The sequence below is a fragment of the Tetrahymena thermophila genome, assembly GCF_000189635.1.
Source record: "Tetrahymena thermophila SB210 genomic scaffold scf_8254460, whole genome shotgun sequence".
Classification (NCBI taxonomy): Eukaryota; Ciliophora; class Oligohymenophorea; order Hymenostomatida; family Tetrahymenidae; genus Tetrahymena; species Tetrahymena thermophila.
Window position 1 is genome coordinate 355,513 of NW_002476237.1, and position 23,455 is coordinate 378,967.

The 23,455-nt window shown below is 22.6% G+C and overlaps 8 protein-coding genes across 8 annotated transcripts; 5 read left to right on the top strand and 3 right to left on the bottom strand. All coding sequences in view use genetic code 6, as the record gives it.

Annotated features, from left to right (window-relative positions):
- Positions 1 to 47: 47 nt before the first annotated feature.
- On the bottom strand, positions 48 to 1,325 carry TTHERM_00348660 (papain family cysteine protease; the record flags this gene model as incomplete). Its single annotated transcript, XM_001023021.2, has 3 exons — positions 48 to 61; positions 124 to 949; positions 1,050 to 1,325. The coding sequence occupies 3 exons, from the start codon at positions 1,323 to 1,325 to the stop codon at positions 48 to 50; spliced, it is 1,116 nt and encodes a 371-aa protein (XP_001023021.2).
- A 902-nt stretch (positions 1,326 to 2,227) lies between these two features.
- TTHERM_00348650 (dynein light chain roadblock-type 2 protein) lies at positions 2,228 to 2,941 on the top strand (the record flags this gene model as incomplete). The annotated part of the gene is made up of 5 exons (XM_001023020.3): positions 2,228 to 2,230; positions 2,292 to 2,376; positions 2,434 to 2,558; positions 2,698 to 2,758; positions 2,814 to 2,941. 5 exons carry the CDS (start codon positions 2,228 to 2,230, stop codon positions 2,939 to 2,941), a joined length of 402 nt encoding a protein of 133 aa, XP_001023020.3.
- Positions 2,942 to 3,346: 405 nt separating this feature from the next.
- Positions 3,347 to 4,033, top strand: TTHERM_00348640 (Ras family protein; the record flags this gene model as incomplete). Its single annotated transcript, XM_001023019.1, has 1 exon — positions 3,347 to 4,033. The coding sequence occupies one exon, from the start codon at positions 3,347 to 3,349 to the stop codon at positions 4,031 to 4,033; it is 687 nt and encodes a 228-aa protein (XP_001023019.1).
- Positions 4,034 to 5,038: 1,005 nt separating this feature from the next.
- Positions 5,039 to 6,143, top strand: TTHERM_00348630 (transmembrane protein, putative; the record flags this gene model as incomplete). The annotated part of the gene is made up of 5 exons (XM_001023018.3): positions 5,039 to 5,113; positions 5,259 to 5,366; positions 5,664 to 5,822; positions 5,945 to 5,987; positions 6,112 to 6,143. The coding sequence occupies 5 exons, from the start codon at positions 5,039 to 5,041 to the stop codon at positions 6,141 to 6,143; spliced, it is 417 nt and encodes a 138-aa protein (XP_001023018.1).
- A 1,023-nt stretch (positions 6,144 to 7,166) lies between these two features.
- Positions 7,167 to 12,787, bottom strand: TTHERM_00348620 (ankyrin repeat protein; the record flags this gene model as incomplete). The annotated part of the gene is made up of 2 exons (XM_001023017.2): positions 7,167 to 10,753; positions 11,113 to 12,787. The coding sequence occupies 2 exons, from the start codon at positions 12,785 to 12,787 to the stop codon at positions 7,167 to 7,169; spliced, it is 5,262 nt and encodes a 1,753-aa protein (XP_001023017.2).
- An 868-nt stretch (positions 12,788 to 13,655) lies between these two features.
- TTHERM_00348600 (hypothetical protein) lies at positions 13,656 to 15,473 on the bottom strand (the record flags this gene model as incomplete). Its single annotated transcript, XM_001023015.1, has 4 exons — positions 13,656 to 14,129; positions 14,266 to 14,660; positions 14,846 to 15,076; positions 15,173 to 15,473. The coding sequence occupies 4 exons, from the start codon at positions 15,471 to 15,473 to the stop codon at positions 13,656 to 13,658; spliced, it is 1,401 nt and encodes a 466-aa protein (XP_001023015.1).
- A 698-nt stretch (positions 15,474 to 16,171) lies between these two features.
- TTHERM_00348590 (cyclic nucleotide-binding domain protein) lies at positions 16,172 to 19,484 on the top strand (the record flags this gene model as incomplete). The annotated part of the gene is made up of 9 exons (XM_001023014.2): positions 16,172 to 16,618; positions 16,740 to 16,820; positions 16,959 to 17,388; positions 17,448 to 17,653; positions 17,712 to 17,959; positions 18,006 to 18,494; positions 18,550 to 18,627; positions 18,683 to 18,838; positions 19,007 to 19,484. The coding sequence occupies 9 exons, from the start codon at positions 16,172 to 16,174 to the stop codon at positions 19,482 to 19,484; spliced, it is 2,613 nt and encodes an 870-aa protein (XP_001023014.2).
- A 572-nt stretch (positions 19,485 to 20,056) lies between these two features.
- On the top strand, positions 20,057 to 20,851 carry TTHERM_00348580 (hypothetical protein; the record flags this gene model as incomplete). Its single annotated transcript, XM_001023013.3, has 1 exon — positions 20,057 to 20,851. The coding sequence occupies one exon, from the start codon at positions 20,057 to 20,059 to the stop codon at positions 20,849 to 20,851; it is 795 nt and encodes a 264-aa protein (XP_001023013.1).
- Positions 20,852 to 23,455: the final 2,604 nt, after the last annotated feature.

A 23,455-nucleotide genomic window follows, 5' to 3' on the forward strand; every position in this document is an offset into this window, starting at 1 on the left:
ATTTCTATAAATTTAGATAACTTATCGTTTTCTTATTTGCTCTCAAATCAAATTTCGTCATCTTTTATTTTAGTAAATAAAAATAAATAATTAGAATTGAATTTTAAGAACAAATTATTTTACAATTGAGAGTAGATCCTTGACTTTAGGCTTTTGCTTATTAGGATGAAGCTGTTTCGGCTTGTTATAGGGTAATTGCAGCAAGAGCATATTCTTCTAATCTTAATTCTTCTTATCCCATAGCTACGTAAGCTAAACCGTTTAAACCCCATTCTTCTCCCCAAGAGTTTTCTATTATCCAATAGTAGTCCTTAGTAAGAGGATCAATATCCCAACCAATAATTTTAACTGCTTATTGACCTTTTAGTTTTGCTGCATTTTCTAAAACACGGTAAACACCTGACTTGTAAACTAAGAAATCAGAAAAGACGTTCATTAATGATACAACAGGTCCATTTAACATGATTTCACGTTTAATGCTTTCTTAACCTGCTGAAACACAATAATCATAAATCTTGAAATGTTCACATTTATCAATAAGTGAGCATCCTTCATTTGAATCAGTACCATGATAAGGTAAACATTCTTCTTTGACAAAACCAGTGGTCTTTCCTTTTTAGAAAGTTTTAGATACATAACCACCTTCACACTTGTATGATTAATTTTCATAACAAGAGATGGTAGGTTAAGCACTAAGACCGAAGTTAAAATCTCCCTCAGATGCCATACAGAGTCTATCAGCAACAGAAGAAACAGCGGCTATTGAATAAGAAGCACTGCAATCTTTTCCTTAATTTGCAATTGGACGGACGCACTAGGGATATTTAGTATGGAAATTAAAGGACAAATCTATTATATTTTAATCCTATTCAGAAGGACATCTTATTAAAGATTATTTATGTGAAATTTAATTCAAAAACAATTTTTAAGTTGAAGCAAGAGTAGTGTCCTAAGTTTTTAAAGAAATATTTTAAGTAAATTAAAGATGGTTGTTATGAATTTATCATTTATCAACTTGAATTTATTTTTAATTTTGTTTAATAAGATACCTTAAAGATTGTATTAGGACCTATTTTAAAAGAATAATTTTATGCATTGTGTTAAGCTATTTCTTCTTCAACAATAACATTTTCAGTTAATTTCTTGCCAGTTGGTATCATTACTGAAATAATTGCACCTAACAAAAGGGAACCAAACAAAGCAACACTAATTTAAGTTGAATACTTGCTAAAAAATCCTAGTGAACTTCCTTTTTTCTTTTAGCGGTTTAACTAAGCTTGCTTAGCTGCTTCGCTTTATTAGCTTGTTTATTTTTAATTCTTCATATTTATCTTGCAAATAACAGATTAATTTATTTTTTAATATATTTATTATTTATAAAAATATTTATGATGTGTATCTTTAATAAATAATTTCAATTCTACTCAATCCTAAAAAGATATTTAAATTGATGAACAATAAAAATTTCATTTACAATTGGCTCAATTTTATAATTAAAACGTGTTCGTTCGTTTAAAAAGCTAATTATTTTAAATTTATTTTTTTTATAAGCAAAAAAGTATAATTAGAAACTAACATAAAAAAATGAATAAAATAAGATAGATTTTATTCCCTAAAAAGTAAATACAAATGCTTAATGCTAAAATATTAGCAATAATACTTACTTATCTTGTAATTTAAAATATCTAAAAATAACAAATATTCACAAATTTTTATATTTTATAAAATAATAAGAAATATATTTTATAGTTTCTGAATAGAATCTAGTTAAAATTAAAATTAATTTTCAGTCTATTATTTTTAATAAAATATTCTTTATAATTTAAAATTATAAAATTGAAATAAGAAAAATAAATAAAATAAAAAAAACTTTTTATCAAATGTAATAGAGTTGTGGAGAAAGTAATATTTGAAAAATACATTAAATTAAACTGAAATAGATTTATATAATGAAGCTCTAGAATATTAATAGCTTGTATAATTTTTTAAATTTAAAATGATTTATTTTTTAGGTAAAAGTTCTTTTATTTTATTTGTTCATACATAAAGAAAGCAGCTGTTAACATTCAATTGAGTTTGAATATTTTAATATGTGACTATTATCTTTTTTAAAAAGAAAGGTAAGCTAAAAGATAGATTATTAATTAATTATTCGTTTTACTTTTTAATTATTAAATATATTTTGAAAAATTATACTGATATATATTATTCTCAATTTTTAAAAGAAATGGTAGATTATTCGAATTAAAAAACAAAAATCATTTTAAATTATGAATTTTAAACATTTTTAGGCTCAAGATATTAATGCAGATGACCAATTAAAGTAACTTTCTGCTTTAGAAGGTGCAAATGGATACGTTATATTCAATGAATCTGGTAATTAGATATATTAATTATTTAATATATCTAAATAAAAGCAAATAACATAATTAGGTATTCCTTTGAAGAGACACGAAAAATCTATTTCACATGAAAAAGCAGTTCATATAGCAGCTTTAGTATCTGATTTATGGAATGTTTCCAAGAAAGTTATACAAAGAGATCTAAAAACTCCTGAAGTAAATTCGTTATATAACACTTGATAATTAATAAGCAATTCATGAATGAAAATATAAGAAAATAAGAATAAAATAATTTTAAAGACTTTTAGATTTGTTTTTGAGAGAGTTAATAAAATTGTAATAATTAAAATAAAAGAATGATATAGAAGTTATTAGATTGAGAACAAAGCATTCATATGAATACATCATTACATAATGTAAATACAATTCATAATTAGATCAAAATTTAAAGAATTTGTTAAATAAACGTAGCTGGAGATTTTACAATGCTTGCCATTTAATTATGCGGTAAAGCAATAGAAGAAGCTAAAAAAGCTGCTGCAGCTGCTGCCGCTGCCGCTGTTGTATAAGAAGAAAATAAGGAGAAGGAAAAGAAATGATAAGATTGATATAGAAACAAAATTAATTATATAAAAAATTAAATAATAATTTATTATATATAATATTTTTTAAATATGTTTTTTATGGTATAATTTTAATAAAATATTTCTACTAATTTACTTAATACTTACTATATCATTCCATATATTATTCTCAATATCAAAATATTGTAGAATATAATTTGATTTTCAAAATAAATGTTGAAAACTATTTTTTATTCTAGTTTTACTTAGAAATGAATTTTTAAGATTGAGCTAATAAATTGTAAGTAAAAATCAATTAATTATTTAATAATACAAAGATTATTGTTTGCTAATAATTAAATATTAACTAAATTTATATTGTATTGCTTATTTTTAAATTTTGCAAAAATTAATTTCAAAAAATTAATTATTTAAATAAAAATGGATAATAAGCAAGAATCTAAACAAATTGATTTTGATATAATTATATTAGATGAAGTAGGTGCTTTGGCTAATGATTTGATTGTGCTTTTTTCTAAAAAGTAGATGAATTCTAGTGACCGAACATTTAAAAGGACTATTCCTGTTGCTTAGCATGATGCTAAAATAATCCTTAATTTAAAGAACAGGAAGATGTTCAATTTGAATAATTAAAGCGAAAGAGAAGAGTATTTTTTATGTGATGGAGTAATAATATGTTTAGATTTAAGCTCCATGACATCAATAGAGCCTTTAGAAAGACAAATTAAAATATTAAAAAATTATAACAGCTAAGATGTATCTGCTATAGTAGTTGCGTATTCTAAAAATAACCAAGATTCTAAATTTAATTTTTAAGATATCTAAAATTATTGCAATAATCTTAAAGTTTAGTTTATTAACATTAATCCTGAAACTAAATTAGATATTTCTTAGATATTTATTGATTTATTTGCTTCTTCTAAAGTTTTTACCCAAATCTAAAATGGAGACTATACAAAAAAGTTAAAGACAAAAAAAACGAAAAAATTTGATGTCAAAAATTTGATCAAAAGAATCACAACAACCTTCATTTTTTATTTAATAATTTACTTTTTTTTCCCAGACATGTTCAGTAAAAAAGAAGATTAATAGTAAAAAAGTAGTTGATAAAAGCTAAAAATTTATTATTCATTGATTATTTTAATAATTCTTATTGTTATAATTAAATTAAAAGTATGATAAAAAAATAATTTTTAATAAAAACTAGTTAGTGACTTAAAAATATTATTTCAAACTATAAATTTTAATAAAATTGATCTTAAATTAAAATTAATATTTTGTTATTTTAAGCAATATTTATTTGCATTTGTTAAATCATACAAACATATAAAAGCTACCATATTAATAATTTTAAATGTACCATTTTTAATGTTAATTCTTAATTTTAATTTTACCACTAAAATTATTATACTTTCATAACTTATAGTATATTAAATGATCTTCCTTATTTGAATGTTTATAAGTTTTAATGCTATTAATATCTTTTTATTGATTTTAATTTTCTAATTTTTTTTAATTTAAAAGTAAATATTTGAATACTTTTGTCTTCATCTGAAAAAATTATAATTTATTAATTTATTTTAGAATAATAATTCTTTTAATTTTATATTTATAATATTATGTGGTTAGTCATTATTTTAATTGGTACTTATTTATTAGGCTAATAAAACCAATAAATTATTTTATAGTTTAATTAATATTAGATTTATTTTAAAAATAGCTAATTACCGTTAATAACCTTTGAAAATTTTTTATGTTGAGTTAAATATTAATTAATAAATTCAAAATATAGAATTGAGGGAATATGTATTAAATATGTAGGTAACTCAACCTAGATGTATGCATATATAGTGTATTTTTATATGAAAAAAAATATAATTATGAAAAAGATTCAATGATTGTTTTATTTCAATTTATTTATTAACTTAACTATTTAGAATCTATTGTTATCAATAACTTCCATCCATAATAAATAGGAAGAAAAAATATTACTTGAGAAATATGCAAAATATAAATAAAATACAACAAAAGATAAATAATTATCATAACTTAAACTCAAATCAAAATCAAACTAAAGAAAATAGGTTCAGTTTTTGAAATTAAAATTTATAAATGATTGGAGAACGTAGCCCTGAAGAACGCTTGAAAAAAGGCAAGCAAATTGAAATATTATTCCTCATTATTGCTGTAAAATATTTTGTTTTTAAATAGCGTTAACAAGATTTTATTTACTTTATCTTCGAATTTAGCTGATTTTTAATTATACTTTGCCATTATTTTTTGCATTATTGCTAATATAAAAGTTAACTAAAATATTTTTATTATTTGATAGTGGATAAGTGCTGTCTGTTGCTTGATTAGAACAGATTTTAATTTTGCATTCGCTCTCTTTGGTTACTATTTATGGATTTCCAGAAATGATAAAGCTAATTCTATGATGGTAAGTTATTATTTTGTATATTTGCTGATTCAGCTTTTAATTACCAATCATCACTTAAAATAAATTTAACCGAATATCAATATTTTGAAATGAAATACTAGGAAATATTAACAAGAATATAAAATAGAATTTCAGATTAAATCTACTGCAAGATATTTTAACCATTTTATGAAATATTTAAAATCTTAATCTAAAAAAAAATTTTTTTAGCAATCAAGATTAAAAAAAATATATTTAGATGATGTTTCATAAACATAAAAGTATTAACTAATTTAATTTATTTTTAATATAACAAAGTTAATAATTATGAATGGTGTTTTAGTTTTAGTTGATATTATTTGGCTTATTGCTGTTGCTAATGTATGGACCTCTAAATCTAATAACCCAGCCTGGGATAGCTTACACGGTCTTCACGTTTTTGCCTTGTTGCTCTCTATATTAAATGTTATCTTGAAGGTAAATAATATCTTTGCTTCTATGAGATATTTTTAACAATATCTTTGCAAAACAAACAAACAAACTATTCAAATAACAATCAATAAATTATTTTTAATCTCTTTATTTAAAATAATTTTTAGGCTGTCATCATTTTCTTAATCAACTCTTACAAGAATGGTCAAAGTAATAAATAAATAATATTTTATTTAAATTCATTTTGATTTCAAATTATTTTTTTTCTTTCAATTTTGCTTCAAAAAATTTACTGATTATAAAATTTTGAATTATTTAAATAAATTTTAATTAGATGCTGAAAACACAAAGAATATGGCTGGTTGAGATTGAAATTTTAAAAATCTAAGGAAGCTTAAAGATAATACAGAATTTTACAAAATATTTAGTGTTTCTCAAAATAAAATTTTATTATAAAAAGATATTTGATATTAATTTACTGTCTGTTCATATTAGTGTATGTATACTTTTTAAGCATTAATCTCTCAATTAATTTTACTAATTCCATTTACATTTTATAAAACAAAAGTAAATTATCTCTAATTTAAATTTGTGTTAATATATTCTTTCAACATTTAGACTTCAATTTAACTGTTAAAGTCTATCTACTAAATAGAATTTCATAGGACAGAATTACATTTCTATTTTTTACATATTCACAATTTTTTTAAACACTAAAATTTAAATTTATTTAAGATTTATCCAGTGAATTATAAATAATTATAATCCATTAAAAAATTTCAAATATGTTTTCAAATAAAAACAAACAAATTAAATTTCTTTCTTCTCTGATTTTCAATAAAATTAAGTTAAACACTGTTTGTAATTACTAAAAAAAATGAGAGCATAATATTCATTTGTTTCGTTTAAATATTTATGAAATAACTTTAAATCAATTCTTCATGCTAATGAATTAATTTTAAATATCAATGCTGTAAAGGTTCATATATTAAGGCCACCTCGATATCCTTTTAGACATCTCACTTACACATATTAAAAATTTTTTAAAAACCGACCTTAATATATTATAGCCTTAGTAAATGAACATTTACAGTATATTATATTATAATCCTTTCAGAGAAGGCAATAATCTTAAATTAAATTAGAAAATATAAAACAAAATTATTAAGTTCAGATATTAATAAAAAGAATCTTTATTTATATAATTTGTTTTAAATATGTATTAGCTTTTTAATATATAGATAGATAGCAAGCAGTTAAAGTTTCTGAAATTATTTACAATCTTGAAAATATACTTATAAAAATAAGCAAATTTCTTAAATGCACTCTTTAGTTTTAAATTTTTTATTTTATATAATATTAGTGGAAAAATATATAAATGATTTATATTCATTTTACAAATCTACTAAATTTGTTTGGCAATTGAGATTTGGTGTTTACTGAATTTTACTTTTAAAAGCTGGATATTCTATTTTTAGGAGAATCTATTGCTGAAATTTATTTAGGACTATTGTCTTAGTAGTTATTTGAGGTTTGTGAGAGAGTGGTCTTTGAAGTCAAATTATTTTAATAAAGAATATCTGTATAGTTTTACGAATAGTTTTGTGAGTCTAAATGTGAACAAATTGCAGAGACATCTTTTGATTAAATATTTTCTGTTATTTCTTATTTAGGATTAATTGCCTGATTTGATTAAAATGAGTAAGTTTAACTTAAAGCATCTTTAAATAATTAAGAATGTTCATTTTTAGTTTAAATTTTTAGAAATTCATTTAATTCGTTGTTCTTATGATTTTTAATATGATCCTAAGCCAATCTCATTGTCTAACTGTTTTATTTCTTTTTTTCTAGAGTAGCTTCAAATAGTTTTTCAGGCTTTTTGATAGAAATATGATTGTTTTGTGAAGTTTGTGTTTTACTTTAGATAATTCTATTCAATTGAATTTTCTACTAAATATTATAAGAATTTGCAGAAAAGCTTAATCTTTCAGTGCTTGTACTTTAAGTCTTAAAAGTTTAAGAAGGGGTTATGCAAGGGTTGGTTTCTATTATTTTTTGATTGCTTGAATCTCTATTAATAGTGGAGCTTGTAAAACTGTTTTAGTCTTTTTTATTGCTTATTTATTGTTTGTTGATATTATGTGTGTTTTATTAGCTTTAGCTAGAGGTTGCTGAAAGTGTTTATAAATTTTAACTGCACGAATAAGCATGCTCTAACTTTTTAGGAGTAATTTAAATTGAAATTGGTGTATCCTTAATAACACCAACTATGTTAGATACTCTGGCTGCAGAGTTTACTTTTTTAGGAGTTAATGATTTTTTTTGTTTGCTAGTTGTTGGATTTAGAATTCCTGCTTCTTAAAAATGTTTTGAAATTAAATTATTTTAAATTTCTTAATTTTGAGGTTAAATATGATAAAAATACTTACTTTTTATGTTATTATTTTCTTATTGTTTAAAAAAAGACTTATTGTTATCCCTAGGTGTTAATAAACTTGTATTTTAATTATTTTCAGTAGGAGGCAACTTTTAAGTAGAGTTGTGAGTCTATAGACTGAAATTTACTGAAACTGGTTATGAATGCATACTCACACTTCCATTAGCTTTATTAATTATATTAAATTGTTATTATTGTTACTCTAAATTTTTTTCATTTGAAGTTTGACCAAAATTCTATTAATTTAATTATAATTTTTTAAAGTCATTTTCATATTAATTCTAACTTGATTCAAGTTAATTTTAGTTTTTTACTGAGTATTATTAAATTGACTCTAAATCATAGATATTATTTTGATATTTGTTTTCATTTAATTCATTGTAGATATTTTCAATTTTTTATGTTTTTTAATCTTCTTTTATGAATTAATTTTAAGTCATTTGATAAAAATCTATTTAAATTGTAGGATAGCAGGCCTTATGCTTGATTGCTTGAGGTGTTGAGTTCTCTTAATTAGTTTAATTAAAATTCATTCTTGGAATTCTCACTTAAGCAGTTGATTAAGAAGGGAAATAAGCGATTGGAGGAACAGAGGAGACTTATGCCTTTTCGTTTTAATTATTAATTTATTATTTTTTGTTGGAAATTTTATTTTATTAAGATTTTTTAGCAAAGTTTGCTAGAGGAGAAACTTTTTTTTTCAGCTTTTGTTAATTTTATAGAAAGCTGTAGACATCAAAGATGCTTTTCATTAGGTTAACTGAAGAAGAACAATTAGGCATTTAATTAGAAATTTACTTATAAAAGTTTTCTAAAAATTAAAGTAAGTTCTAATTTGGAATCAGAGATATCAAATCCAATATTTTGGTTACAATTAATTAGTTAGAATTTTTCTCAGAATTATATCTTATAACTGATTGGAGATAAAGAGGTAGGTAATCAAATAAAACTCTTTGGTTAATACTTTTTTCATCATCTCTCGAAGAAATAACGCTCCTGCTTCTTTAAGTATTAGAGTCAAAAGAAGAAGTATGGCTGGCTGCTTAATTAATTTTAGTCAACTAGAGTAGCTTTTCTAAGTCTGTGCTATTTTATTTTTGCTGTTAAATATGCACAGAAAGTAGCTGCAGCAGTTAGAGTTTCAAAGTTAAATTTATTCTTTCATCAATTAATGCATTTATTGATTATTTTAGAATATTTTATAAATTTTTTTCTGTTTCTGATAGCTGCCAAAGCTAATTGTTAGTTGACTAATAATTTTATATGCTAAACTGATGCATTTTAGAATGCGAGCTAGAGTATTCTTCAGGTATATTATCATCAGAATTTTCTATTATTTCAAAACTATCATCTTAATTATGTAAAATCTTTGAGCTTGCTAAAACATTACTGTTTTTAATTTTGAGTCTATCATTTTTACCATACCACATATTTTTTATTTCTTCTTGTTCTAACAACTCACATGAATTATTCTATCCTTCTGTAATTGATTTCAGATGAGATAATCTATCAGTATTTGATGAAAAATCTGTTTTTTGCTTTTTCGATTCTAAAAATAATTCTGTTGAATTAATTTTCACTAGATTAATAACTTGTTAACAGTAAATTTCTAACTCATTCACTAAGATTAAATTTTATTATTATATAGAGTATGTTTTGCTCCTTTAAGTATTATCTTGGCTTTTTTATCTTTCGTTGTAAAAATCTAATTAACTATCTCCATAATAATCTCTAAGAAGAGCAAAATTTTCCTTCAAGCTAGGAACTTTTGCAAACCTATTATCGTATAAATTACTTTAAATATTTTATTTTTATTCCTACTCTAATTTGATGTTTCTCTATTAAATTTATTTAGAAGCTGCGAGTTTTTCTTCTATAAGCTGTTCGTATTTTTCAATTGGAAAGCTTTTGTTTTCAAGTAAAAAGGTAGACTTAAGATGTTTAAATTATTTGTTCCTTTTATCATCAAAATTACTTTAATTTTATTCTTCGCTTAACTGCTTTTACTACATATTAAAGTGCTTTTTAAAGACATCTATTTCCTTCTTTTTGAGTAACTTAGAAATCAGATTATTGCTTTAACCTAAATCTCTTGCAATTTAATTACATCTAGAAACTAAAAGAGGGTCAACTTTCTCAATAATAACTTGTATTATCTCTGTGTAGCCAAGTTTCGATGCCAAATGAAGCAAGCTAAGCTATTAATTACCTCCTTAGATATTCCAATTAAATTTTTCACCATATTTTTCATAGCTTGCTATCCATTCTATAGCTTCTACTTGCATTCTCTTGACGGCTAAGTGAAGTGGACTCCAATTATCAAAATTTTTTACGTTACAATCAGCTCCATTTTAGATTAATAGCTCTATAATTGAAGCCGCCTTTCTTTTATCTTTTCTAAAAATACTAAATATTAAATGCAAAGGAGTGTTCCCTTCGAAATCTCTGCTATTTGCATCACCTCCTCTATTTAAAATTTGGTTTACTATTTCAATATCCATCTTTGTAACAGCAATATGCAAGCATGTTCCAAGCTTTCCTAATATTTTCATAAATACAATAATATAAAATTAAAAAATTAAATAAAAATAATGAAATTTATTGTCTTTAAATTTAATAATTCATTTAAAACATTTATTTATCTTTTGCAAATTATTAGATAAAAGATTTAAAATAAATATTTAAAAAATTATTTTTTATCATTTTAAAATTTTTAATTTATTCTTAATAAATATTTATGTATTTATTTTTTAATATTTGATAAAAAATTTTATCTTTTCTACTAATTTTAAAAATTAATAAAATAATTAGAAATATTTTATTAATAATAATTTTAATCAGAATTTTCTCTTTGTTAAAAGTTTGGTCAATAGAAAAATTTAATAAAAAAAGAATTACCTCCACCTAAAAGTGGATCAGCCCCAAAGAAAAGAAGTATTTTTGCACTTAAAAATTTTTCTTCTAGGAGAGCTAAGGAGAGAGGGGTTTGATAGTCGTCATCCATTTAATTAATGCTTTAAGGGTGCAATTAGCAAAAATTGGCTGCTTTTATTATACTAACTTCTTAATTTAAAGCACTTAAATGGAAAATATTTCTTCCTCTAACATCTGATTTACTTAAATAAGAAATAGGATCTTTAGAAAAGAGAGTTAAAAATTATTAAAAAGATAGGTCATTGGTATTATTTAAGTATAATTAATTTTTATTGTTGACTTCTTTTGTTGCATATTAAGTCTGGATGTTTTGCAAGTTTTTTATTTTAGAATTATCAGAAATATGTCCTGTGCTTTCAAAGCAATTACTATATTCGTCTACATCTATCATTACATCAGTCCCACGTTATGATGTTTGAAAGCTTTATATACATGAATTTATTTAAAGCTAATTCAATTAAACTTCACTTAATTACTAAGAATTTTCTTAAAGCTTTTGTTATGTTAGGTTATTTGGTAGAGATTGATCCTACATACAATAATTCTATATGTACTATTATTTTCTTAATAAATAAAGTCTTTTGCATTCATTTTTAAGCGTTTAAATTGTAAAATAGTCTGACTAAATCTAGTTCATTGATGGAAAAGTATATTTGAACCATTCTATAGAAAATTCTTATAGGTTTTCTAATAAAGCGAATTCAAGAGGCAAAGAAATAAAATAGTTATTTTATATATGCAAAATGACTAAATTCTTTAATTTGCAGATTTCTTGAGGGAAAGGATCCAAAAAGTTTTTAGAAATATTTAACAAAATAAGGCTTTGAAGTCCTTCAAAACTACTAGGCAATGAATAGATTTTATTATCAGATATTGAAAGCTGTTTCAAGTTAACTAATTTATTGATTTCTGATGGTATTTTTGTAATAGCGTTTGAATCAAGTTTTATTTTTGTGAGTTGTAACATTTAACAAATATCTTAAGAAAATACAGTGAGTTAACTATTTGATAAGTCAATTTCTTATATATTAGAAGTATGAGATATTAATTTTTTATTATCTGAAATAGGCATTTATAGTATTTACAGCTATCTACTCATTTGTTATTAAATTATTTAAGAGGAGAGCTAATTATCAACTTAATTATTATATGGTTAATTGCTTCCATTCTAAAATTGATTACAAGATTATTCATTAGTAGACAAATCCTTCTTACTTATTTTATTGCAATCTTTAAATAAATGAGATGTTGAATAAGTCTAATCTTATTAACTGTGATCTAAGCTAGATTAAAACTTGATTGCATCATTTAAATTTTACAAACCTTGAAGCGTTTTGTGCTATTAAAAAGCAGAATTAAAATCTTTGGTAATATTTTAATTTAAATTATTATGTTATTCTTTCTAAAGAGCACTGCCATAACTAATATGACTGTAAATTTAAAATGTTTAGCTACTAATACCTTATTTTTCTTAATTATATGAATTTAAAACTTTTTCATTATCAATTGGTGACTTGTTTCTTAGGCCTGATTTCATTTGCTCATACCCTTAATGAAACTATCTTTTATATTATAGGAATTATGAGTTTGGATGGTTTTGAACTAATTCATCGCAACTTTCTAAGTTAATACTGCTCATATATCTAAAAGAGCAATAACGTTTAGATTGTCTTGTCTTGTCTTGTCTTGTTTTGTTAGATTAATTTGTCAAGTGTATAAGTGAGAATGTATTTGAAAAATATTTATTCTACTATTTATTTTACTTCTATATTTAAATATGTAATTTACCAAATAATTAATTTTTAAATTCTCATAAACAATTAATGAATAAATAAATGAACGAATTAATGAATAAATAAATGAACGAATTAATGAATGAATGAATAAATCAGATATTTAACAATCAAATTAATCCAATATTTTAGAAAAAGCAATAATAAATAAGTAATTACTCACCTCTTTATAAATAAATTAACTGCATTATTCAAAAAATATTTTGAGTAAAATTAACAATGCCAAAAGCTCTTTAGATAGTTTTAAAGAATAAACTAAATTAATTTTTTACAAATTTTATAATCAAAGTCTTATTATCTTTATGAATAGCTAGCTTACTTATAAAAAATTATTTACTCTTTCTTTGTTTAAAAAATTATTGATTTTAGTATTCAAATTAAATATAAAAAGATCTAAGTTAAAATTCATGAATAAACTCTTTAAAAAATTTAATAAAAAATATTTGATTTTTATCAAAATAATTATTTAATCTTTTTAACTAATTTTTAATTCAAATACTTACATCAAATCAAATCAAATCTAATAAAAAAATAAATAAACAAATAATTTTGTAGGTCATTTTTTATGATATAAATAAAATTAAACAGAGTTTTTATGATCGATTATACGCACAAATGAATACATTAATTTACTCAAAATTATTATATTTTTTGGTTTAATAAATAATAATATAAAATTAAAAATTACAAATAGAAATAATTTATAAAATTTTATCAGTGACCCATTCTTAATATAAATTCTTTTTTTAAAATTTCTTTGCCTTCCTAATACTCTTATTTTGCAAATTTTGCATATTTTTTAAGTAACTCAAAATGTAAGTATTTCATTTTTATTGTCTTTTATTAATCTATCTTTTCAACATCAGCATATCTATCAATCATCAAATAAGAAGTCTTAAATTATTTTTAATCTAAATTTTCTAATACATCATTTCCATGATACATAACATCTAAAAGAGCATGTTTTTCAATAATTTCCTCAGGAGTTATATCTCTAATTATGCTACCTTTAGGAGGATTGACATATAGCTCATCAGCTAGATGTGAAATATCTCTTTGAAATAAATACTAATGGATGCTTTCGCTTTATGTTTAACCTAAAAAGGCTGTCATTCTTTTATATTTCTATGTGGCAATTAAATATTCTATAAGTGTACTCATATATTTATCAGAGGATGACAAAAATAACTATATTTTAATTTCAGTTAGGTCATTTAATTAATTATATATTTGAGGTAGAAAACAATTAAATAAATTTAGACAATTTTTTATTAATTTTAAAAATAGTTTAAAAAAGTGAGAATGCTAAAAGAAATTTATTTACTTCAGGGAATATTTAATAAGACATAGCTAATGGAGTTTATGGGTTAGTATCTGGATTTTAACCAAGATAACGAGCAGCTCTTGTAAAAACATTTTATAATTGCATCAAAGTATGAGTGTTAGCTATATTTTATCTGAATATTTGTTCCGGCTAATCAACCAAAACTACAGGAATGTTATTTCTTTCGGCATAAAAGCAAGCCACAGCTATAGCTTCATCGCTAAGCCTCTCTAAATGATAGTAATCTTTATTTTTACTCTCCAAAATTGTCTTTTTGTAAACATTTTAATAATAATCTTAGTCTCTTTCTTTTACAGAGGCAAGTAAAATATTATTTTCTTTTAAATTTTTCTTTATTTAGACTCTGAGGTTGGCTCTTGGCATTACTTCAAAACCTTAAATTGAATGAGAAAATATAGTTTAAAATTAATTGTTGCAATTTTTTCTAGAAAAATATTTAAAAAATCAATATTTTTAATTTTTAGTTATCATTAAGCTAACAAATACAAAAACAAGTTTTAAGAAATTGAAAATATAAAATATATTAAAAAGGAATCAAGTAAGTAAGCGTTTAAATTACCTGTTCTAATAACTTGTTAGGCATAAAGAGTTGAAGAAAAATACCCTGTTTCAGGATTATTAGTACATATTTTAAAATTATCAAGAAGCTAATCTGGTCTGATCTAAAGTAGAATTAAATCTGGTTGAGTATTTGTTAACAGTTTATAGATATTTTTAATAGGTAAATTATGAAAATTTGTTCCTACTAAAGTCATGTGAGTATCTTTGTAATCGAATACATTAACTCTCCCTGTTTTTTTAAATAAATTTTACATTAATTTGCATTTTTTGAAGTTTTAGTATTTTCTTTCTAAGAAATTCTTTAAAAGATAAAAAAAAAATTTACCATGCTTATAAGCCTAAAAGCTTTCAATATATTGTTAATTTGAAAAAGTGTAATCAATATCTTTTTCCCCTTTCGCTGCTAATTATAAATCATCTTCATTTACTATATCTAATCCATAATTTTTCTTAAATTCTTATGCATCTTATTTTGTTGGTAATTAATCTATCTTTTAGCTCATTAAAAAGTCTTCATGATTTTTTCCCAATTTACGAATACTTTCATTAATTATTGATGCTCCTATTAAATTTGCTTTGGGTTTAAATGTTAGACTCTTTACTGCTTACTTAAGAGTTTATTTCATGTTTGCTATTTTATAAATCTTGCTTCCTTATGTTTGTTCTTAAAATTTTTTGTCTACTCTTATACTACTACTTCAAGTTTATAAAAAATTTATGATCATAAAAATTAATTAATATCCTGTATAATTCAATTTGATGTAAATGATAATCAATTTAATTTGATATCTTAAAAAAATCAAGTTAAATATTTTTAACTAAAAATAAATATTCATCATCATTTTATATAAATAATATAGAAATAGAATAAGTTAACATTTTAAATATTTATAATTAATTAATAAAATAAATAAATAACTAAATAAGTAATTTAACATATTTAAAAATAAATTTACCTGAAAATGCAAAATACTGGGGTGATTTAAAGATTATTGTTGTATAAGAAAACTTTTTGCTCAAAGTTTAAAACTTACTTTTTTTTTCTAGTTTGTAGGTAGTTAATAACTTATTTTTTTTTATAATGGCTTTCGAAGAATAATCCTATTTTTTTATTACCAAAAAGGTTAAATAGTGTATACATTCAAAAGGTTAGAGTATTATTTAATATATGATTTTCAGTAATTATGCGTTAAAACTAGTTGTGATTTTATTATTATGGATAATAAATTGAGTGAAAAATTGAGGATATTTTATTTTAAGAATTGATAATTAATAATTACTCTTATTCAAATAATTATTTAAATATAAGTTAAAGCAAATAAAAATGGCTTGTCAGTATTTATTTTCGGGCTCCCAAGAGAGTTAGCGTACCTTTGTAGAAGACCTAGAATTTATGAAGCTAGCCTACAAAAAAAATTCAATTGATTATGCTTTAGAAAAAAGAAGGCAAGAAGATTTATCATCAAACATTATTAACCTTCCTCGCGGAGGTTTAATAATAAAAACAAAAATAGGAAATATTTAATTTGGGTTACCTCCAGAGACAGTAAAGGACTCATTAAAATTAGGATTAACCGTCCCAACTTATTTTATCATCCCTTCAAACAGGTTCGATAGAAAATCAGGCATAAATGTTGCAGAATTTGAATTTCCAGCTTATTTTAATTTTTTTTGCAACAAAAAACAAATATGTCTCATATGTACCAAAAGTGCAAAAAAAGATATATAAAATATATTCTAAGAGACGCTAATAGGCCCTCTTTCTCACGAAGTAATGACTTTAAATTTAAGCAACCTCTAAATTTAAAAAACATATTGCAAAATTTTGTTTTTGAAGTTTTCTGAAACAATTTTTGATTGTATTTAGCTTTTTAAAATTATTTAAAAAATAGAATTTAAGTGATGACTTTTACCATAAAGTACCCTCAAGCTCTTACCCTGACTTTATCAATGAAAGAAAGATATTTTCATCAGTAAAGATTAATTTTTTTGTTTTATATAAAGATTTTTATTGAGGTATTTTTTAACAAGAATTTAAGCATTGATATTTATTTAAGTTACAAATAAAAATGAACAAATGAATTATTTAAACTTTTTTTTTCATATAAAAGAATCCACTTAATCCATCTGAAGATATAAAAATTGACACTCTTTTAAACTTTAAAGTATTTGATGACATTACGAAAAGTGTAATAATTTAAGAAAATGGCTTCACGATAGAAATCTCTCTATAAAATTAAGGATTTATTGAAATTAAGCAGGATAATGAGATAATTGCTTATTTCTAAGATCAAGTAGAACTTACTGATTCAAACAAATCAAGTTCTTCAAATTTAAATTTAGAGATGGGAAGGTTATACAAAAAAAATAGTATGTGCTGTTCTCCATGCTTTGAAACAGGATTAAAATTAGATGATTTTCAAGAAACTCCCTCACCTATTCAAAAATTTTAAAGAAGTAACACAATAAAAAAGAACTCAATGCTTTAAGTTGAGTTTGTACCGCCTGATTTTGGTGTCACAATATTAGGGTCTTCTCATGGTAGCAGATTTATTTTTGCAAATATGAATGAAAATTTAAACAAAAAATAAAATAAAAAGGATTTGATCCTAATGGAAGTACAAGTGGATTCATTATTTGGATTTATGGAAGAGGTATTATGGTTGATCCTCCTCCTTTTTCTAATGATTATCTAAAAAGTCTTGGAATTAACTATTAACTTATAAACGGTATTATTATTAGCCACTGTCATGCAGATCATGATGCAGGAGCATTTCATAAAATAGTAGCAGATTAAAAAATAGAAGTAATTCATTAAATATTTAAAATTAGTGCTATAATTATTTTAATTTACGGAAAAATAGGTTATAACAACAAGAACAATTATGAATAGCTTTTTAAGGAAATATTCAGCAGTCTCTTAAATTGATTAAGAATAGCTAAAAAGACTATTTGTATTTAGACCAGTTATAATGGGAACAACATTGAAAATATATGGTGCAAATTTTAATTTTTTTTATTCGTTCCATACAATCCCTTCACTTGGATTTGAAGTTGAAGTCAATAATAAAATATTATATTTTTCTTCTGATACCTATTATAATCCTAAGCAGTAAAAAATTTAATTTATCCTTTCTTTTTTCTAATAGCTTTTTTAGAATTAGATAATACTGCGCTGATGGCAGAATATCTAAGGATAGATGCCAGTAATTAGCAGATATAGATTTCTCCAAGTACGATTTAATCTTGCATGAAGCTGGTGTGCCTCCTATTCACACTCCATAATCAATCTTAGCTGATTTACCTGAAAAAATAAAAGAAAAGCTCTATCTGATCCATATAGCTCATAAAGATCTCCTTCCTAATTCTGGTTTAAAAATCCCTGGTGTTGGTATTTAGAATACAATAACTATTATAGATTAAGATACTCATTCCGAAATTAGAGTTTTGAAAAGATTAGACATATTAAGTAAAGTAGATCTTTTTGAAGATTTGTCTATTAAGCACGCCAAGCATTTAATTGATGCTGTCTAAGTAGAAGAATATGAAAAAGGTGATATTATATTTAAAGAAGGAGACATTGGCCATAAATTTTTCATCATTCAGTCAGGAGCAGTGAGGATATATACTGACAATGAGAACATATAGTAAAATTTTCATTTTTATTTTCAGAAATTCAATATAAAATAAACATTTTATTAGAATTGACAAGGTGTTTAAAGTTGGTGATTATTTTGGAGAAGGTTCTCTTTTAGACTCATCTAATAAAAGAATAGCACAGTAAATATCTAAAAAAATTAATCCATATTTATAATGTTTCTTAATTAACTTATAGGGCTGAAGCTATTACTGACTGCTAGTTGCTAACTCTAGAAAGGCATGACTTTCACTTTTTATTCGGAGGTTCATTGGGAGGAAAAGGAATAGTAATTTAAAAGCTCAAGTAACTGAACAAAGCTAGAAACTGTTAAGCTAGTGATATTGTGAATAAGTAATAATAAAGCTAATTAAATTTTATTTTATAAACCTATTTGCTCATTTTAAATAAATATTTATCAACTTAAAATAAACATATTTACTAATTAAAAATAAGCAATTTAATCTACTTCCCACACTATACTATTAAATAAAATACTATTAATTAATAAAATAATATTAGGAACTCGATATTCAGCGAATTGGAATAAGGATAAAAAACTTAGCTAGAGATGATCATGAAAGAGGTTGTGTTTGAATCAAATTAAATACTGTGGAGGTAAGGAGAGCAACCTTAATATGCTTTTATTATTAAGGAAGGTTTGATTTTGTTTTTTAAATAAAACGATGATGTCCTTAGACTTTCTGACGAAGAAATATAAGAAATAAATAGAACTGGAAGTTTTTCTTGCATTTCTGATAATGTAGACACTATCATAGAAAGTGAAGAAAGTATTCATGGTCCTTTAAAATTCATATTATCAACAGGGGCTTTTATAGGAGATACAAAAGCCATTCATTCTCAATCTTCTATGAGAAGTTATTGTGTGTGCAAAACTAGAGTTAAAGCATTTTAAATTTTATGCAATGATTTCTAAAATTTCTTAGCCCATAATCCTGGCTTAAAACTACTCTTTGAAGAAAAAGAATTTTTTGAGTGATTAAATTATTTATTTTAGATATCTTCATTAAGCAGTTAATAATAAATATATTGTTATTGCCCTTCCTTCACACTACATAAACTAAACTCAGCTTTTTTACTTTTAGACCTAACAATTCTTTGAAAATACTTGAAGAGCATAACTAAAATAAATATTTCTATCCACTAAGTCTTAATCTTAAAGCTCTCACTTAAATCTTTTTCTCTTTACTTTTTTCCTATATTGCTTTTATGTTAAATTAACAAATATATAAAGCTTTATTGTAAAATTGATATCTTTCGATTACTAATTTTGTATAGACCATATGTATGTATGTATATTAAATTTACTTAAAATATTTCTCAGCTAATTATTTGTAGCGAATTATTTAGATTATTTTTTAAATAATTCAAATTTATTGATTTAACAAAGTACCTTAATAATTGGATCTATCTCTTATTTTTTAAACTGTATCTTCCTATTTATAAATATGATTCTAAAAATTAGACAACAAATGCATAAAAAATGAAATTTTTTAAATAATTTTTATATAAAATTAAATTAAAAAATAAAAAATAAAATAGAATAAATAAATGGAATTACTAGATTCAGATATAGGCTCTCAAATAAATTAGTAGGTTGAAGGAAAAAATTTTAAAGAAGTGGAGGATATCTATTTACAAAATATACAATCTGCTAAATTCACCTCGGAATACAGAGAAAAAATTTAATCTTTCCCAAATTTAATATGCTTTAGCCTCACTAACATGAATTTCAGCAAAATATAAGATCTTCCTATTTTAAAGAGACTGCTAAGATTAGAGATATGTTATTGCACCTTCGATATCAGTAGTCTCAATTAAATTTACATTTAATTTCCAAGGCTTGTGAGTTTAAGGCTAGTTGGATGTAATATTAGCTCATATTCATAAATTGAATGTTTAACAAGCTTGCCAGACTTGGCCTAATTAGATCTATTTAATAATCCTATTTACAAATTTAATTACGAATATCAGAGCTTTCATTAAAAAATGTTCGAATTATTTCCTAAATTGATGTATTTGGACAATCTTAAAAAAGATTTCTCAAGAGCTTGTACCATTCCTATAAATTAGATTGATCCAAAATAACTTATTCAAGAAGTTGAAATCCCTAAATTTGTAGATAAACTCAACAGATCAAACATAAACTCTTAGAATAATAGTTTTAATTCTAATAAATTGACACGTAAAAATAATATTAACAATCCAAACAAAAGAAGGGCTGACAATTCAGACGAAGAGGATGATGACCTTGATGAAGATTACCAAGAAGATAGTGATGAACCATCAAATCAAAGACATGGCTATCAAACTAGAAAATAATAGAAATTAGCTGCATACAAATGACTGAATAAAATATAGTTGTTAAAGTTTCAGCAAATTATAATAAAACATATTTATCATTCATTAAAAATGTTCTCAAAAATTAAACAGCATATAAAATCCATGTTTTATTTCTTTTTAATTGACTCTGAAATAAATTTATTTTTAAATACTTTTTCATTTTATGTGATTAATTTATTTTTAAATATTCTAAAATAATTTTTAAAATATAATTTGCTTTGTTAAGTTTGAAGTATTTAAGCTCAGATTTAATTCATATAGAAATAATTCGTTCATTTTTTTTTTCATTTTAATCCTTAAATAAATAAATAAACTTTGAGTTTATCTTTTCTTATTTGATTATTTTTTCAATAAAAATTGGTCAAAATAACCTTTTTCGCCTTACTAATGAAAAATATATATCAAATCATAAAGAAAATAGAGTTTTATTGAAAAATAATTGTTTTATAATTTCGAAATATATTGCAATATCATAAAATAAATATTGATGTTTCTTAATCACTTTCATATTGTTATAAAATAATCAAAATTATGATATGAAGAAAATTTTTGAAATAAAAATCATTAACAAATAATATTAATTGATTGATAAAATTCATAGAAATTAGTTACAATATTTCGAATCAACAATATAACAAAAACAAAGATAAACAAGTAAATAATGTTTTAGTCGAGAATAAGTATTGTTGATGCCTTTTTAGCATTTTATATGTTTTTAATTTTTTGTAATGAAAATTTGGAAAATATTTAGCTTATCAAAAGCAAATATTAGCAAAAAAATTTGTTTTTTGGAAAACAATTGTAGATTAATATTTTACATATTTAATTTAAAAAATATATGGTTATTGTCAATTACATTTATAATAACGAGAAAAATAAATAAAGATAGAATTATTTGAACTATTAAAACCTAATTTAAAAAAATGATGATTCTATTTTTTTATCTAACATCTTACTATTCAATTTAGATAAAAAACTAACCTAATTTAATCTTCTTTTTAAATTTCAATTTTTAGCAAAAGGTAGATACAAGTCGAAATAAAATTCTTAAAAAATATAATGAAACATCTTTTTTAAGTTACACTTAACTTTCATAAATATTTTTAAATTTAGATTGTTCATTAATTTTGTATTATCTTAAGAAAATATTTGGATTATTTCATAAAAAATATCACAAATATTTTTCGAATCATAAGCTTATCTTATTATTACAAAATGACATATGTTAGTTATTATTGGAAAACGAGTTATGTAATTATAAAAAATGACTAACTTTAGATATATAGCTGAAAAAGATAAAAATAAAATTTTTAGATATTACCCACTTTCATTAGCTAATTTAGAAATAAATATCTTTTTTAATTTAATATTTTCTAATATATTATATATACTTTTATTTATTTACTTATTTATTCTTGGTTTTCTGTAAACAATTATGCTGAATAAGAAATCGCTCTTTGTCATTTTAATTACTATAAATATCACAAAAGCTTAATAAGGTAATATATTAGATAATACTCAAATATAAAAACTGCGTCATCATTGTCTTTTAAAACTTATTATTACAACATTTTAATCTGCATTAACAAATACAAGAATGTTAAGTCTTAAAATATAATACATTTCCTATTTTTTTTATTTTTCGAGTAGTAAAATAATTCAAATTTTTTTTTAATACTTACTTACTTAACCACCACTATTTTAAACAATCTTTAATACAATATAGTATTAATAAGCTTTTCAGAGTTTTAATAAGCTTTCCAGTATAGGTCTTTTATTTTATTATTACCATTTCAAACTCAGTATAAATTAATGTCGATTTGCTAAAATAATCATAAAACCAGTAAAATCTATTTATAATTATTATTTTAAATGACATATGATATAAATAAATAAACAAAAGAATTTCAATTAAAATCATCGCAATTTTAAAAATGAATGTTTCTTATTTAATTTAAAAAAAACAATTTTTATAAATAGTTTGATGCTAAATAACAGCAGTATCTCTCTACGTTGAATAATTGAAGTAAAACAATTACTCATTTAAAATATTCTCTTAGAACATAAATTAATTAGATATTAAAAAATAAAACAAAAGATTGTTGACGTTATTTAGTGTTTTAAAGAATAAATTTTATATCTAAGGTATGTGTATCTTCATTTACGTAATTAAATTTTTTCTATTTCATAACTTACCTCAATTAAATTGAATATCTTAATGATAATCTATTTTTTAATTTTCCTTTAGAATAAAGCTAAGAAATTCATAAATAAAAACAAAATTTATCAATCAAAATCAATTATATCAATTACAATGCTGATGTTATTCTTTTTTATGGATTTCAACATAACTTTGTCAAAAATACATTTAAAAGCACTGAATTTTATCAATATATATATTTAACTATTACCATAAAAGTATCCAGCAATTTATTGTTTTTTATTTACTACTTATAACATTCAAAAGTAAAATATAAAAAATAAATAAATGTACATTTTTTAAGTTTATTGAGAAAAAAATAAAATATTTATAATTTTATTTGATATGGTTGTAAATTGAGAGTTTAACATTTGATGTTTATCAAACTATAATTTACATAGAATTTT